Below are 15,068 nucleotides of genomic sequence, written 5' to 3'. Positions count from 1 at the left end.
TGCCAAGTTATATGATTTTTTTAATTTTAATCTCTGCTTTTGCTTCCATTTTTTTAATGTCTTTGAAGATTCCAAGTTGAGACGATTATTTTCTCTTTTACACCTTTTTAATGTGTTGAATTATGTTATTTTAAACTAGTAAACACATAAAAAAAAAAACTGTATATACGAATAACAATCAACTTATTTGAAGACAACTTACCAGTTTGAATCTAGATTATTATCATAAACAGATAATGTATACTGAGGCTGGTCTTTGAAACACAAGAAATACAAAGATCAACAAAAATGTGAAGTGAGCTAAATTGAAGTTTCAGGGAGTAGAGTTTCTCCACCGGAAGTAACTTAATCTGTCTGTGCATGAACACTTAGTTGTTGTGAGCGGCAATTACATAAGTCAAAGTCCTCGGCGGAGGAATTACTTGTGTGCCTCGACGACCTTAGAGTAAAACTCCCATGACTCGTGCGTCTCAGTTATGGCAGTCTGACCAAATGGATTCTCTGCCACAAACTTCTGAACGTTCTCCGCATCCGCTAATCTTTCAAGATACTTCCTTAGCTCACCCTCAGGTCCTGTCACAAGAAATTAAACATCAGTGTGACATTGTACTTAGCATTTGACTCAAAGAGATCGTTGAGAACCAACATGTTTCTCGGTTAACTCTTTCTGGTTGCTGTTGAGTAATTTAATAATGTAAAGAGTAAAGACTAACCCAATGCAGAATCTTGATGCTCTGTGTACTGGTACGGGGAAGGGAAGATTCCAGTGTATGGCTGAAAGAGAGGAAGAGCAATACCAACCAATGTTGAGGTTAAAAGTGTCATTGAATGCATAATATATTCGCAGGTGCTCGAATACTTACAGGATTACACAAGGCCTTGTCGGGTGAATCGTCAACTAGCAATGTGTTTGTCTCATCATACTTTCGATTTCCACAACTGATGCATGTCCCAACACGTTCCCATACTGTTCGTAGATCCTTGAGGAACAGAGGCTTATCGTTCTTCTCCTGCGTTTTAAACTTCGTTGTAGTGCATTTATTCTGATCCTGTGTACATATAAAGATTAGGATTGGTGAGTTCATTAGCTGGATTTTGGACCAAAAATTAGAGTGAGCTCTGCTCGTATGTTAAACTACATATCTCATAGTCATAGAAATGCAGGTTACATAGCTCATAAAGATTGTATACTGTGTTGCTACAATCTCAATGTCAACTGCATTTCTCATAATCTAGTTCTGTCATATGGAAACTGCACTTCTCATCATCTACTCTCAAAATCTAGAAAATAGCTCACAGAGGTTGTAGAGATCACTTACAAAACAGAACAACAGATTCCTCGCATAGTTTCTCATTACAATGCTGACCATATAATCCAACCCACTAGTAAGAGAAAAAGGAGAGATGGAGTTAACTGAGGAATTGAACTTCGTATATGTATTAGACACCTAACTAAGAAAGGCAAAAAGCAATGCATTTGAGTTTTTAATCAGTTCAAGAAGCTTACATGCGCCTGGAGGACCATATCGCAACATTAAATCTCTCAAAGCAAAAGTCGAGAAAACTGGAAACAAAAGGCCTCCTGAAGACTATAGAAAAATGGACAAAGGAATTACTCTGCAGTCAAAGAAGCATGTAACAACTTACGAATGACCACATTGAAATGAATTCTTTCTTACCTGATCTGTATGATACTTTACCATCTGGAATAAATTGACCTGTAAAGCCCTGAACGATATCCGCCAGTATGCCATTCAAATCAAATACAAGCAACTTTTTAGTACGACCATCACATGAACATTTAGGTACACTTCCAGTTTCTGATGAAGCAACTCCTTGAACCATATTATTTTGTATTACAACAGAACTTGACAAAGACATTTCAAGCTTTTCCCCATCAAATTCTGGTTCTTCATCTTTCCTAGGCACGGAAACAGCATCCTTCTCCTCCATATCATCAGTTTTATGATCTAAAGCATTTTTCTTATTCTTGCTCTTCTTTGTTTTGACCTCAACCTTGCTAACACCTTCTGCTCCCAAAGCATTCTGATCAACTTCTCCCTTTACATCATTTATCTTTTTACTGTCGTCCTCCATATTGTCTGTTATATGATCCGACAGATTTTTCTTCTTCTTGCGTTTCTTTGTTGTGACCTCAACCTCACTAACACTTTCTGCTCCCATGGCATTCTGATCAACTTCTTCCTTTTTACTTTTTTTCTTTTTTTTGGTATTTTCAACATCCTGAACACTTTCCTTCTTAGTTGCAGAATCTTCAGTGTTACTTGCCAAATCCTTACTGGCAATCTCCCCATCAGCATTCCCATCGCAATTTTCCACACCTTCTCTATTTGATTGATACAACAAACAGTCGCTATCCATGATGGCTACTGATTCGCAATTTGTTTTCTTTTTTGTCTTCCTCTTTTTTTTTTTGCGTGCAACATCACTAACACCTTCGGCTCCAATTGTATCCTGATTAGATTCAATATTTTCATCTTTTGTCATTTCTTTACGTTTTCCAGATTTCTGAACTCCACTTTTCTCTCTCATTACAGACTTTTCAGTTTTACTTGTCATATCCTCTCCCCCCAATTGTTGTCCGGCATTCCCATCACAATTTGGCATGTCTTTTTCGTCTGAATGATCCAACAAACATCCTACAGATCCTGATGGCTCACAGACTTCCATATCTGCAGATGACGTTTTCTTCTTCTTCCCCTTCTGTTTTTTGCTCCTTACATCACATACACCTGCTCCAAGGACGTCCTCTTTAACTCCAGTTTTTTCATCTGTTTCCTTCTCTTTAGTTTTTCCGAGATTCTGTAAACCACTTCCCTCCCCAGTTACAGAATTTTCCCTCTGACTTGCTGGATAACTAATTAACTCTCGCCCACCATTCCCATCATTATTTTCCACAAACTCTACTGGCCCGCTTTTCATGGAGGTTGATAAAGTATTTCCTAACGAGTCGCAGACCTCCACTGCTTCGGTCTTTCTCTTCTTCCTTCTCTTGACTTTAGGATTCTGAGCCACAGTTTCATTGACATATGTGCATTCTTGTTGTTCCACTGTGTCATCCTTGGATTTTGGAAAACTACTTATCATAACACTAGCAACAGATATTTCCTCTTTACTCATCGATTTTGATTCTTCAGCTTCAGAAATAGTATCGTGTTTAACTTCAAGAACGTCTTCTTTAACTTCAGTAATTCCATCTGTTTCCTTGCTCCCATCATTATTTTCCACACACTCTGCTGACCCGCTTTTCGTGGAGGTTGGCAAAGTATTTCCTAATGGATCACAAGCCTCCACTGTTTTGGTCTTTCTCTTCTTCTTTTTCTTGGCTTTAGGACTCTGAGTTTGGGCCACAGTTTCACTGAGTTTGACATCTGTGCACTCTTGTTGTTCCACTGTATCATCCTTGGATTTCGGACAACTACTTATCACAACACCAGCAATAGATTTTTCCTCTATATCCATCGGTTTTGATCCTTCAGCTTCAGAAGTAGTATCGCATTTAAGTTCAAGAACATACTCTTTAACTTCAGTATTCCCATCAGTTTCCTTATTCCCATCATTATTTTCCACACACTCTACTGACCCGCTTTTCGTGGAGGTTGGCAAAATATTTCCTAATGGATCACAGACCTCCGCTGTTTTATTCTTTCTCTTCTTCCTTTTCTTGGCTTTAGGACTCTGAGTTTGGGCAACAGTTTCACTGAGTTTAACATCTGTGCACTCTTGTTGTTCCACAGTATCATCCTTGGATTGCAGACAACTATTTATCACAGCACTAGCAACAGAGTTTTCCTCTTTACTCATCGATTTCGATCCTTCAGCTTCAGTAATAGTATTGTACTTTACAGCAACCCCTGCATTGGTACTATGAATATCAACATCACTTTCCTTCAGTGCCTTTGTATCCCTCTTTTTCTCTCTCTTTCTTTTCTGGGAACAAGTCAAACTAGTAGCATCTGGCTGTGAATCTTCTTGCGCTGAAAAATTAGGGCCGGTACAAAGTTGTGCAGCTCCAGCTTTTTCACATGAATCTTGACTTTGTTTGTGTGACCCTTCTTGTACTATACCATTTGACAGAGTGTTGGGTGGCTGCTCTTGGTCTTCGTTTGTGATTTTCTCTACATCATCCGACATTTTCTCTTCACAGGAAGCCTCCTCTTTCTTTTTCCTCTCTCTCCTTTTTGATTTTTTTCTACTGGAACCATTCTTATTAGCATCTGGTAGTGAATCTTCTCCTGTAGATAAAACTGGATCTGCGTGATGTAGATTAGCTGCAGGTAGTGTAGATACACGATTGTCGGATAACTGGACTTGACCTTCACAGGTGGATTCCTCTGTTTCCCCCTCTTTTTGCGCTTCAGATGAAACAGCCCCATCTGTGTTACCATTCTGGCTACTGATATGAGAATCATTATTCTTCAACTCACTATCATGTTTCCTTGATTTCCTCTTCTTTTTCCCCGATCTCTCCTTATGCTTATCACTCAATTCAGGATTATTCAAACAGCCATTTGAGTTTCCGATTTCTGAAACAGTCTCCATGATCACTTTGGTTTACTCAGAAATCAACTGCAGTTACAAAACAAAAACAAGGGAAACATTACTTAAATTAAAGCACAAGTTAATAACTCACACAATTATTAATTAAGATACCTCACATAAATCCACCAAACGCTAGAGGTAAAACATCCTAAACAGAGCTCCATAAGTCTCTAATTGATTGACAACTGATTCATAGATACTATGCATTCAATGTGAACTAAAAGAAGCAGTCAATCCAGAAAAGTATGCACATTCTAAGACCATTGTTCATGAAAATATGATTGGCAGTGTGTTCTGTAATCCCTAAACACACAAAACGGTACTTAGCAAAAGCCATTAACGAACTACAGAATCTATTCACAAGAGATAAGAAGAGAAAAAACGAAAAATGCCAGATTCAGTCGACCTGAGGATATTCAAACCCAAAAACCCAGAAGTTTTAGTGAATCTTCAACCCCAGGGTCAGATCTTAAATCCGAATATGGAAAACAAAAATCACCCTGAAGAGGAGACGAACATGGCAAGACATTAAATTCAACCCGAAAGTAAAAACAGGCTAGTGTCTCAATACCGACCACCGTATCGAAAAATTCCGGCGATGCTTTTTATACGAAGAAGAGCAGAAGAAGAAGATAACCTGGAAAAATAATTTGAAAATTGGCGAAGACAATCTCTGAAGGAGACGAACTCTCGTAAGAGGCGCGGCGAATTCAAGAGCCAAGGGTTAACTAAACCTTCGTTTGTGTTCCTGCTCCGTCCTAGAGAACTAATAAACCGTTCCGGTTTAAATTGAAATCCCCAAAAACATTATCGATAACCATGCCGGTTTACAAGAATGACTCTTCATTAATTCTTAAATGACGAACACGTTTAATACCCAACAAAAAAAAAGGTCCATATAGTTGGCCCATTTAGAAATAGACAATATGGACTTGGGTTATATTATGATACATGACAGATGCAAGAGTAGCTAGGATGATTGACGATTCTGTTCATGAAATCAAGAAATTCAAAGTCATATTAAATTTTCTAACTCACGGTTAATGAAATAATTCATACAAATAGTTTATACAATGAAGCATTCAATATTTTGATTTAAGAATCGCACAGTAGTTTTATTCTTTAACTCATAAAGTCTTGGATTTAGTTAATTAAGCTCCTTGCATTTGTTCGACCAAATAGAAACGAGAGACCCTGATGATGAGGGTTTATGTTTTTTTTTTCTTTTTCTTATAGATAGATTATTAATTTCGAGTCATCTATCAGTAAATCTGAAGAAGAAAAGGTCTTATCTGAGTATAGAATATATTACAAAAACAAATGTTTATTGAAGTATCATATAATGGGGTTATTCTATAACACGATATTTGAAATTATCTGTCAATAAAATCTGTAAAAGCAACTTGAACATTAAAAACTAAGTTGCACGCGTAGCAACAATTTCAATCTATATATCACATGTTTTAATCATAAAGCACCTCTGAACACCACTAGGCACAGCTAGATTGTAACGTTGGTGCTCTTAAATTTTGATTTGTTTATCATCACAATTTTTACTGGAACTCACATTAGGTACCAAACTGAACGTACGTACGTACGTAGACACAGCTACTTCTTGTATATATCACTGTTTTGATATATTAATCATGAGGACTACAGTAGTTACCATCAATTAAGCAACATAACCCACAAACAAAACAGTTAAAAATCATGCAATGAGGTTATTCTCTGCGGAAAAAGATTTGGCGATTCTTCTCATTTTCGAAGTTTCATATCGATAGAACTAACCATTCAATAAAAATAAAAAAATTGGTCAATGAGTCAATCAGTGTGTAGATAATACATATACGTGTGTTTTTTTCTTTGTGGGCAAATGAGAATAGACAGACTGTCGTATTTTACTTTAAATTTGTTTATACATATAAGAGTTTGTTTTTTCTTTCTTTTGTATTTTTTATTTATATTTGGGCATGAGAATCAGTGTCCGAGTGGAAGCTATTAGCTATGTTGGTTGATAATTCATTTTCTAATATATGTGCAAAAGTGAAGCTTCATAATAAATACATATATATGTACATATATAGAAGACCCATTCATGCATTATTCAACAATGATTGAAGATCATAATAAAGTGTACTAGTTATAAGATATTATTACAAAATTTACAACTTGACTTACTCCATGTGTGTTTTTAATTCTCGAGGCACCTTTGTGTTCTTGATCATATTTACAACTAATCTAACAATTGTATATTTTTTTTTTTTTTGTCAAACATCTAACAATTGTATTATACAGCTATTTACATATAAAAAAAATACAGCCATTTCTGTTGAAAATTAATGGATCGGAGTCCCATCTGTTTAGACAAATCCATTTTTCCCAAGTTCCAAGATTGTATGATGAATATAATAATTCTAATCAATTACCGCACTTTGGATTGTTAATAATGCAAATACAATATCAAAGGTTTATGTTGGAAACCCAATAATAAGAAGCAATCTAATGATTTTAATTATTTCTCTAAACCTTTTTTTGTCAACAATAAGGAGTTAAACCAAAATGGTGACATCAACATGCTAATTAAGTACTAAAACAAATAACTATTTCCAGTTTAAAATTTATTTATTATTTATTTTAAATTTGTATATCTAAATGAGTGTGTGTGTGCGTCTATAGTATAGTTTAACCGCTATGACAATATGAAATTAAATCATATATATGTACTTTCCAATGTAATTCTACGTCATATGAATAATTTCAGTTCAGTATCAGTCACTGGTTTCACTAGCTAGCTAGATCTGATCAAAAAGGAAGATCTATTTTCTAAATGCATTTTTAGCCACTTTAATGTATAGCTCAAAACTAGTTTACAACTCATCCAATAAGATCCAGCTTCCAATACCTATTGTACAAAGCATGTTTAACATGTATTCATGACATTCCAATAAAACAATATACGAACATAGATATTAATTTTAGTCGCATCGACAATGTTCATGGTTTTACGCATATCCTCACTCGTCAGCTCAAAAAGCTTATGAAAACTGGTAATTTTAAAAGGATTAAGACTTCAAAAAACTGACTATAGTTAATTAACGGGAAAAAGTTAAGAGTTAATATGATTATGAACCTAATCATTTTGCATGATCAGCTAGCGCGTTAATGCACATAAAGTTGCCCGGATATACAAACATATTTACATGAATTTGTGTTTATTAAAAGGAGGTTCTTGATTTCCCCCTTATGTACGTAAAGAAAAAAAAAACAATAATATATATATTTTTTTGACAAGCAAACAATAATATATTATGTAGGAACAATAATGGTATAAAATTTTCAGCGAAAAGGCATGTTTTGGCTTCACATGCATATACTAGAATAATATGAACATATATGTGTAATTCAGCTATACATATATACAACAGAAAATTAGAAAAAGATATGCATATTCTCCTATTGCTGAGAAATAGTTTTATTTAGTTAGGAATTGTATGCTTTGCCTTTGTTTCTTTTGAATATTATTGAGTTTTAAACTAAACACCGACATATAATATTGTATCTTCTTCTAAGTTTTTAATTATCTTCAGGTTAATTTATTTTAGTTTATATTAGAAAGAAAAGGAAAAAAATAAATTATATTTTAGAGTTGAGAAGATAAGGTAACACTGGCAGTGAAGAACTTGTGTTGCAGATTGCGACAACGTGTTCGTACAAACACGTTTGGAATATTCTTGCATGTCACAACGCGTTTCAAAATATTATACTACTATTGGTTATTTGGTTTTGTCTCATTGAAATCAAGAATAAAGAAATTAAAAATGTCAAAATATAAATGCAAACTAGTTTGTGATATGTATATGATTCCATATTTCCATTTCCTGAAAAAAAAAAGGGAATTTAAGAATATCTAGTACAAAAAAAAGCTTTAAAAATTGTTTGGATTTTGAATTTGAGTAAGTAAGTGTAAACCAAAAAAAAAATCCCACTATAGAAAAAGAAAAAGAAAAAAGGAGTCGTATTATTGATATAGATATGGCTAAGCTATGGTGGAACGATCAGAAGGTTTGGTTGGAAGGATGATACGACTTACCAACTCAAGATGTTTAGTTAATCCATTTCTGACAAGTGACAAGAAGAATGAAACATGTCTGTCGTGGTCTCTTCTCATTGGTCAGATGACACTATGGAAGATACGACTTTTCACAAAATCGTTTATAAATAAATGATTTGTGTTGACAGCAAATCACTGGGGATTAGGATGATCATCATCCTTCTCAGTTTAGTTGCTAGTTGCTAGCTACAATTATCTCATGGTTCAGACTTGATCTCTTTTTTATTTCTTTTGACTGGTTATGAACGAGTGCTGGACACACGACTCCCTAGTACGTGTTGCTAATTGTAGTATAGTATTATAAATATACCATCCCGGTAGTATAGCAAGCAGTGCAGTTTTTGGCAAATTACATATATTATAGACTTTTTCGTTTTATTTTACCCTCTAATAATTATGTATATCCTTATAATCAGGAACCTATATCAAAGCAAGAACAACCAAGTTAAAATCAGTCCTCGTAAATAAAAATAATTGATAATTTTCTTCTAGCATGTGATTACGTACATAACGCATTGTTAGAATTGCTTAAGAAACAAGTATTCACAATTGCTTAAAAATGAAATAATTTCTAATTGCTGGTATGATCAACCTTTCGGACATTGTTACCTATTTGTAACAATCTCTTGTCTTTGGCGTGAGAGAAACACTTGCATTCATATTTAAATTGCAGTAGAAGAATTTGAAGCATGGCTTACAAAGCAGTACCACTATATTAATTCATTTAGTGTTCAGAAATTTGAGTAGTTTAATGACAAATAATAGAAACATATTAAGTAAACTTTTTAGTGAAATCCACATATGACCAACAAAAGTTTACACTAACAAAAAAAAAAAAGGTTTACACTAACAAAAAGGTCATAGCTATATAACTAGATAATATACTGAATTAACAACAAAGATTATAGATCACAGTATCGTTTGATGCATGTCTCGTATATTTTCATGAAGATGCTCTCCTTGTTAGCCGCACAAACAGTCGCCAAAACTCCACTTCTCTTTCACGTTCTCAGTTACAACTTGCGTCATTGTTTATTTAAAGTTTATATTAATTTAATCGAGTTATTAGTATTTAATTGAGTACATACTTCAATGATTGGTCCGTAAGATATTATGAACTTCTGCTAGAAGATTTCGTGTTAGGATTAGTAATTGATTGCAATTTATTATACACTTATAGGAATCAATCAATCAATTGGTGACTAAATTTGATTCTATGTTCCTATGAAATTACACACGATATGTAAACAATTCATTGGATTGTCACGTTTGTGGAAGACATAATCCAGCATGATTTGAAGCAAATCTATGACATTAAACTAGAAGATGAACCCTTCAGTACTAATTTTCTAACGTTTTGCTTCTAGCATGTTTGTTTTCTAAAGTTAACAACATATTAATGTATATATAAATCACGATTCTGAATTTTGATCGTTATAATGTCTTTCCAGATGAAAGATAAATCAATTTCGAAAATGATAGTGTTTTTACTCAGCATACTAAAATGATGGTGGTACATACACTTTTATGTATATGTGATGTATTTTTAATTGTTTAAATGATTGATCGAATGTTTTTCAAAAAAGTGACAAATTAGAATATTACATACATCTCTTTTGTTTTTTTACTATATGGTATATTTGGATATGATTGATAACGTATAAGAAAGAATGATACATAAAAAGTATAAAAAAAACTGAGAGTAAATTGATAGTGCTTTTGTGATTGATAAAAATTTTAAACGGTACCACTTGTACCACTTTTTTATGTTACACCAATCACACCTATTATATATATTAGAATTTCGACTGTAATACAATTTTATAAGAGAAAGTCTCTAATTTCTAATCGCTATTGTTTATGAGCCTTATGCCCTTATATCTTTAAGCTCTTATATGTTTATGAAATTCAAGTTTCACTACCATCAGTTCACTACAAAAAGAAAAATAATTACTGCAAATGACCTTTTTCATTTTATGTGTGCACAATTATTGGAAGTGACCACAAATATTTTTTGCACATTTTTTCTTATTTGAACTGCAGTAAAATTTTATTGCAATAGGTTTTCCTATGCATCGTCATATTTGCAAAATTCCGAGTGTTATACACTCTAATTATACTCACATTTTATGAAATTTTAGTTGTAAAATTATTTTGAATGGTATGAAAATAAAAACGCTTTACATATTTGAGTTTGACTCCATTACCATGTTATGTATGACATTGTAACCCTCTTTCAACACAGATATTACTGATGAAAGAAGGAATCCATATTGCAATATAGATAGATATTCATAAGTACTACTCCTGCTCTCTAAATTTTTCTCATATCATAATATATATGATATATTAATGTTTTTTCTTCGTAATCAAGGTTATGAATATAAGAAGTACATATAAATCAAATTATCAAACAAAAAGACATATAATCAGCACTAACAATTTTTTCTCAAACAAAAGACGTATAATCAGCATTACCATTTTTGTTTTTGGAGTTGGTAATGTATTGAGATTCAATCTACAGTTTTATTTCCGAATCTTAAGCTGGTGGGTTCGATCACATGCAGATTATACATTTGTCTATAAGTATTACGTAAAAAAATATATACAAACATATGTAACAACACGTGTGTATAACTGTGTATATCTCCTATATACGTGCATCTACAATTAGAGTATAAGTTTACATTGTTTTTGTTATCTTCTACCTAAATTAATTACTTTAATTCCTCATAATTTTGTGTCGATTAATACCCTTTAGTCAGCTGTTTTATGTCCAAACATACAAACATCAAATCCTTACACAAAATCTTAATCTTGGTGTGCGGGCAAAATTGCGACCATACAACTTTTTTTATTATACCTAACCATAAATCCGATCTAAAAAATAAAAAGTTTTTTTTTTCCTCGGGTTTGAGTCCGAATTAAGGATATGTAGAAATGGAGTGTATATATTCGTTCGGCTAGAGGAAATGTTAGGATTGTTTTATAAAAAAAGAAAATTCGTATATGAAATATAAAATAGCTAACCTTACATTACTTAATTCATTCTTGTACTTGAGAAGTTACTTACACATTAATTTTAAACTTCATCGTCAAAATAAGCTTTAAACTAGAAAAAAACAATATTTTCTATTTACAGAGTGCCCTTGTAGACAGAGATAAATTTTGATAACATGTGCTTAATTTAGAACTGTTCTAGAATTCGACTATACTATTATGCTATGATGGTTATAGACTTNCTTTTTTTTTTTTTTTTTTTTTTTTTTTTGGCAAACTGATGGTTATAGACTTATAGTAATAAAAACAATCATTTATAGTTTGGAGTAAAAAAAAATCTCCGTAGTAACCACTTATATAAACAAAATGTACCCACCAACACAAAATGGAATCAACAACTCTGAACTCGTGCTTTTAATCTTTCTTAATTGTCTATAAGAGATTTTTTTTTTGTTACTCCAATTTTTATTTGAGTTTTGAAAATTTCGATTCTATAAGACTATACTATTAATTGCGATACGTGGGGTCAGCTAAGATCCTCCAAGAACTTATATTCTTGATGATCATATTGTTCACAGAGTGGAATCATAATCTTAGGCTATGATTGTATGTATCTGTGTCACGTATAGTTCGACTTTTAACCACTCTTAGATTTCCGAAATATCCTTCTCTATCTTTTTGCTTCACATATCGTATTACTATATAAAATTGGATGAGCTCCATAAGAGTTTGACATGTAGCAAAATTTCAACTAACTAATAAGATTTAGATATATGTGTAATGGTATTTAAAAAGTGACATGGTGCTATAAATAAAATAACAAAATTAAGAATTAAAGAGTAAACTATGTTAAATATATGACGAGTTCAAGCGGATGAATGGTAGGTATACAATTTTTTAAGTTTAATGGTTTGTAAACATTATTCGGCTAGTTTTTTTACATCCAAATATATATATCAAGTTTTCAAACATGATTATGTTTTGTTTCATTAGCGTGTTCAAATATAATTCAAAAACAAAACAAAACAAAATATGTGAAAAAACGTAATTGAACTACTAATACTAGACATTCAACGTTTTAAGGAAATTTTATAAGTTTGAGGGTGTAAAAATCTGTGTTTTTATAAGTGTAGTTTTTGTAATAATTATTTTCTCTTACATGTTAATCTTCATGGGTACAGAGAGTTAGACTGATAGCATGTGTAAGCGGGTTCCTAAGTACGAGAGAATTAAAAATCTGCCTTAATTAAACAAAGGTTTTGATTAGCCGTACGTACCGCCATCAATAGGGAGCATTATTATCACCCATTAGGGAGCATACTTTGACCACTTGGCGAAAAATTATAAAAATGTTACGGACTAATTACGCGGCCTAGAATTAATTTAAATTATATTTAATACACATAAGTTCATTCTTTTTTTCCAACAGACCAACACATAAATTCATTAAAAGACTAATAGATATTTACTAAATTGTGCTAAATATGGAGTATATGGATTTGAACTCAAATACTGTTAGAACGATGATATTTTCACAAGCCAATAATTCTTGTCAACACTAATAAAGTGTATATGGATAGCCACCCACCCACTCCTCTCGTATAATCGGAATTACCTTTTTTTCTTTTTCTTGGTGTTATCATCGAATCCGTGTAGTCGGCATTTCAACCACCGTATTTGGGCTATAGATCTCATAACTAAAGTTTTGGAAAAATAATTAAATAAATATTTTATGGAACAAAAAAATTGTATTGCCAAAGAGAAGGAAGAAGAAGACACAAGCTAACAGTTGTCCGAAACTGATTTTGGCAAAAGGTGATCTTTGATTTTGCTTACAAAATCGAATCAGAACATTTAATTTAGTTGTTTCCCCATGTCTTTCACCTAATGGAGTTTAATATCCCCAATATATTTGATTAGTTACTTAATTATTCCAGTTTTAAATTATATTTATACACATAATGTAAAACAGACGTATACAGTTTTATAAACTCGTATACTATACTGATGACTCTTTGTTTACATATAAGTTTTGTTATTTAAATTTGTATTATCAAAGGAAAAAATTAACTTAATTAGTTATTGTCTGTAAAGATATATAAAAAAGAAAGTACTTTTACAGTTTTCATAGTGAGCACTCTATCAAAATATCAAATAATTAAAAGAATAGGTGAATTATATTTGTAATACTTTGTGACATTGTTGTATTAGCGAAGGATATTTTACTATGAAAATATTTTCTATAATAAACTTGAGTAACAAAAAATGTATTGGTGTCCCTTTTTGGATTTAAATCGTTGCAGCCGACTAAACCCAATATTTTTTTTTGAAACTTTCCCGAAAATAAACCACATTGACAATATTACGTAAAAAAATTGATAATCAACGATTTATGGAACTGGCGATCTGCTATAGATGAACCACCAAGAAGTTTCAAGATATGAAAAACAAAAATAAAAATAGCCAAAACACTCTTATCTAATCATCCATTTGCAGGTCAATGACAACTTATTTTTCCACAATCGAATCTTCCTTATTCTTTACACAAACCTCTTCTCTATATGTGAGTAAACTAATATTAAATCGAAATATTGTCAAAGACTTCCATCTCCGTCACGTTTGCTATATATACCTCTCCCTCATTAACTCAAATGTTTAACTCCAACACACTTATCTTCTTATCTCTCTCTCTCTCCCTCCGGTTGTGTTTCAGAGCTGTCACGTGTCACGTGTCAAGTTCGAAACTAGCTCTAACAAGAAAAATGGGTCTTCCTCTAATGATGGAGAGATCATCAAACAACAACAACAACAACGTCGTCGAGCTTTCTCGAGTTGCGGTTTCAGACACACACGGCGAAGACTCACCTTACTTCGCCGGTTGGAAAGCTTACGACGAGAATCCTTACGACGAAACTCATAACCCTTCCGGTGTTATTCAAATGGGTCTCGCTGAGAATCAGGTAATTAATATTATTTCATTTAAATATTTTAATCAACTTTTCTTATTAAATATGGCGATAATGTATTAATTATCTCTCTCCAACATATATTTTCTACACACAGGTCTCGTTTGATCTTCTAGAAACATACTTAGAGAAGAAGAACCCAGAAGGTTCGATGTGGGGATCAAAAGGAGCTCCTGGTTTCCGTGAAAACGCACTGTTTCAAGACTACCATGGTCTCAAAACTTTCAGACAAGCCATGGCTAGCTTCATGGAGCAGATTCGAGGAGGTAAATCTAGATTCGATCCTGACCGAATCGTCCTCACCGCCGGAGCCACCGCAGCTAACGAGCTCTTAACTTTCATCCTTGCCGATCCTAACGACGCTCTTCTAGTCCCCACACCGTATTATCCAGGGTACGTCACACTTTATAATATATATACCGATAACG

General features: G+C 33.0%; 2 protein-coding genes across 3 annotated transcripts in view; one reads left to right on the top strand and one right to left on the bottom strand.

Annotated features, from left to right (window-relative positions):
* LOC104722337 lies at positions 165-5,308 on the bottom strand. Of its 2 annotated transcripts, XM_010440489.2 has the most exons (8): positions 5,201-5,308; positions 4,970-5,063; positions 1,680-4,590; positions 1,508-1,589; positions 1,320-1,383; positions 864-1,049; positions 714-774; positions 165-573 (listed from the first exon to the last, which is right to left on the bottom strand). In XM_010440489.2, the coding sequence occupies exons 3-8, from the start codon at positions 4,561-4,563 to the stop codon at positions 419-421; spliced, it is 3,432 nt and encodes a 1,143-aa protein (XP_010438791.1). In that variant the 5' UTR covers positions 4,564-4,590; positions 4,970-5,063; positions 5,201-5,308; the 3' UTR covers positions 165-418. The 2 variants fall into 2 exon arrangements, with proteins under 2 accessions (XP_010438791.1, XP_010438790.1); XM_010440488.2 differs by lacking the exon at positions 4,970-5,063.
* LOC104722336 (1-aminocyclopropane-1-carboxylate synthase 7-like) overlaps positions 14,338-15,068 on the top strand; it is a 3,480-nt gene continuing 2,749 nt past the window's right edge. Inside the window, exons 1-2 of the mRNA XM_010440487.1 lie at positions 14,338-14,634; positions 14,738-15,033. Coding sequence (XP_010438789.1) covers positions 14,437-14,634; positions 14,738-15,033 — 494 coding nt within the window. The 5' untranslated portion in view covers positions 14,338-14,436. The remainder of the gene's footprint in view (positions 14,635-14,737; positions 15,034-15,068) is intronic.

This window comes from Camelina sativa, chromosome 11 (genome assembly GCF_000633955.1).
Source record: "Camelina sativa cultivar DH55 chromosome 11, Cs, whole genome shotgun sequence".
Classification (NCBI taxonomy): domain Eukaryota; kingdom Viridiplantae; phylum Streptophyta; class Magnoliopsida; order Brassicales; family Brassicaceae; genus Camelina; species Camelina sativa.
The sequence above is the reverse complement of the archived record's forward strand: the minus strand, read 5'-3'. Positions and strand labels throughout refer to the sequence as shown.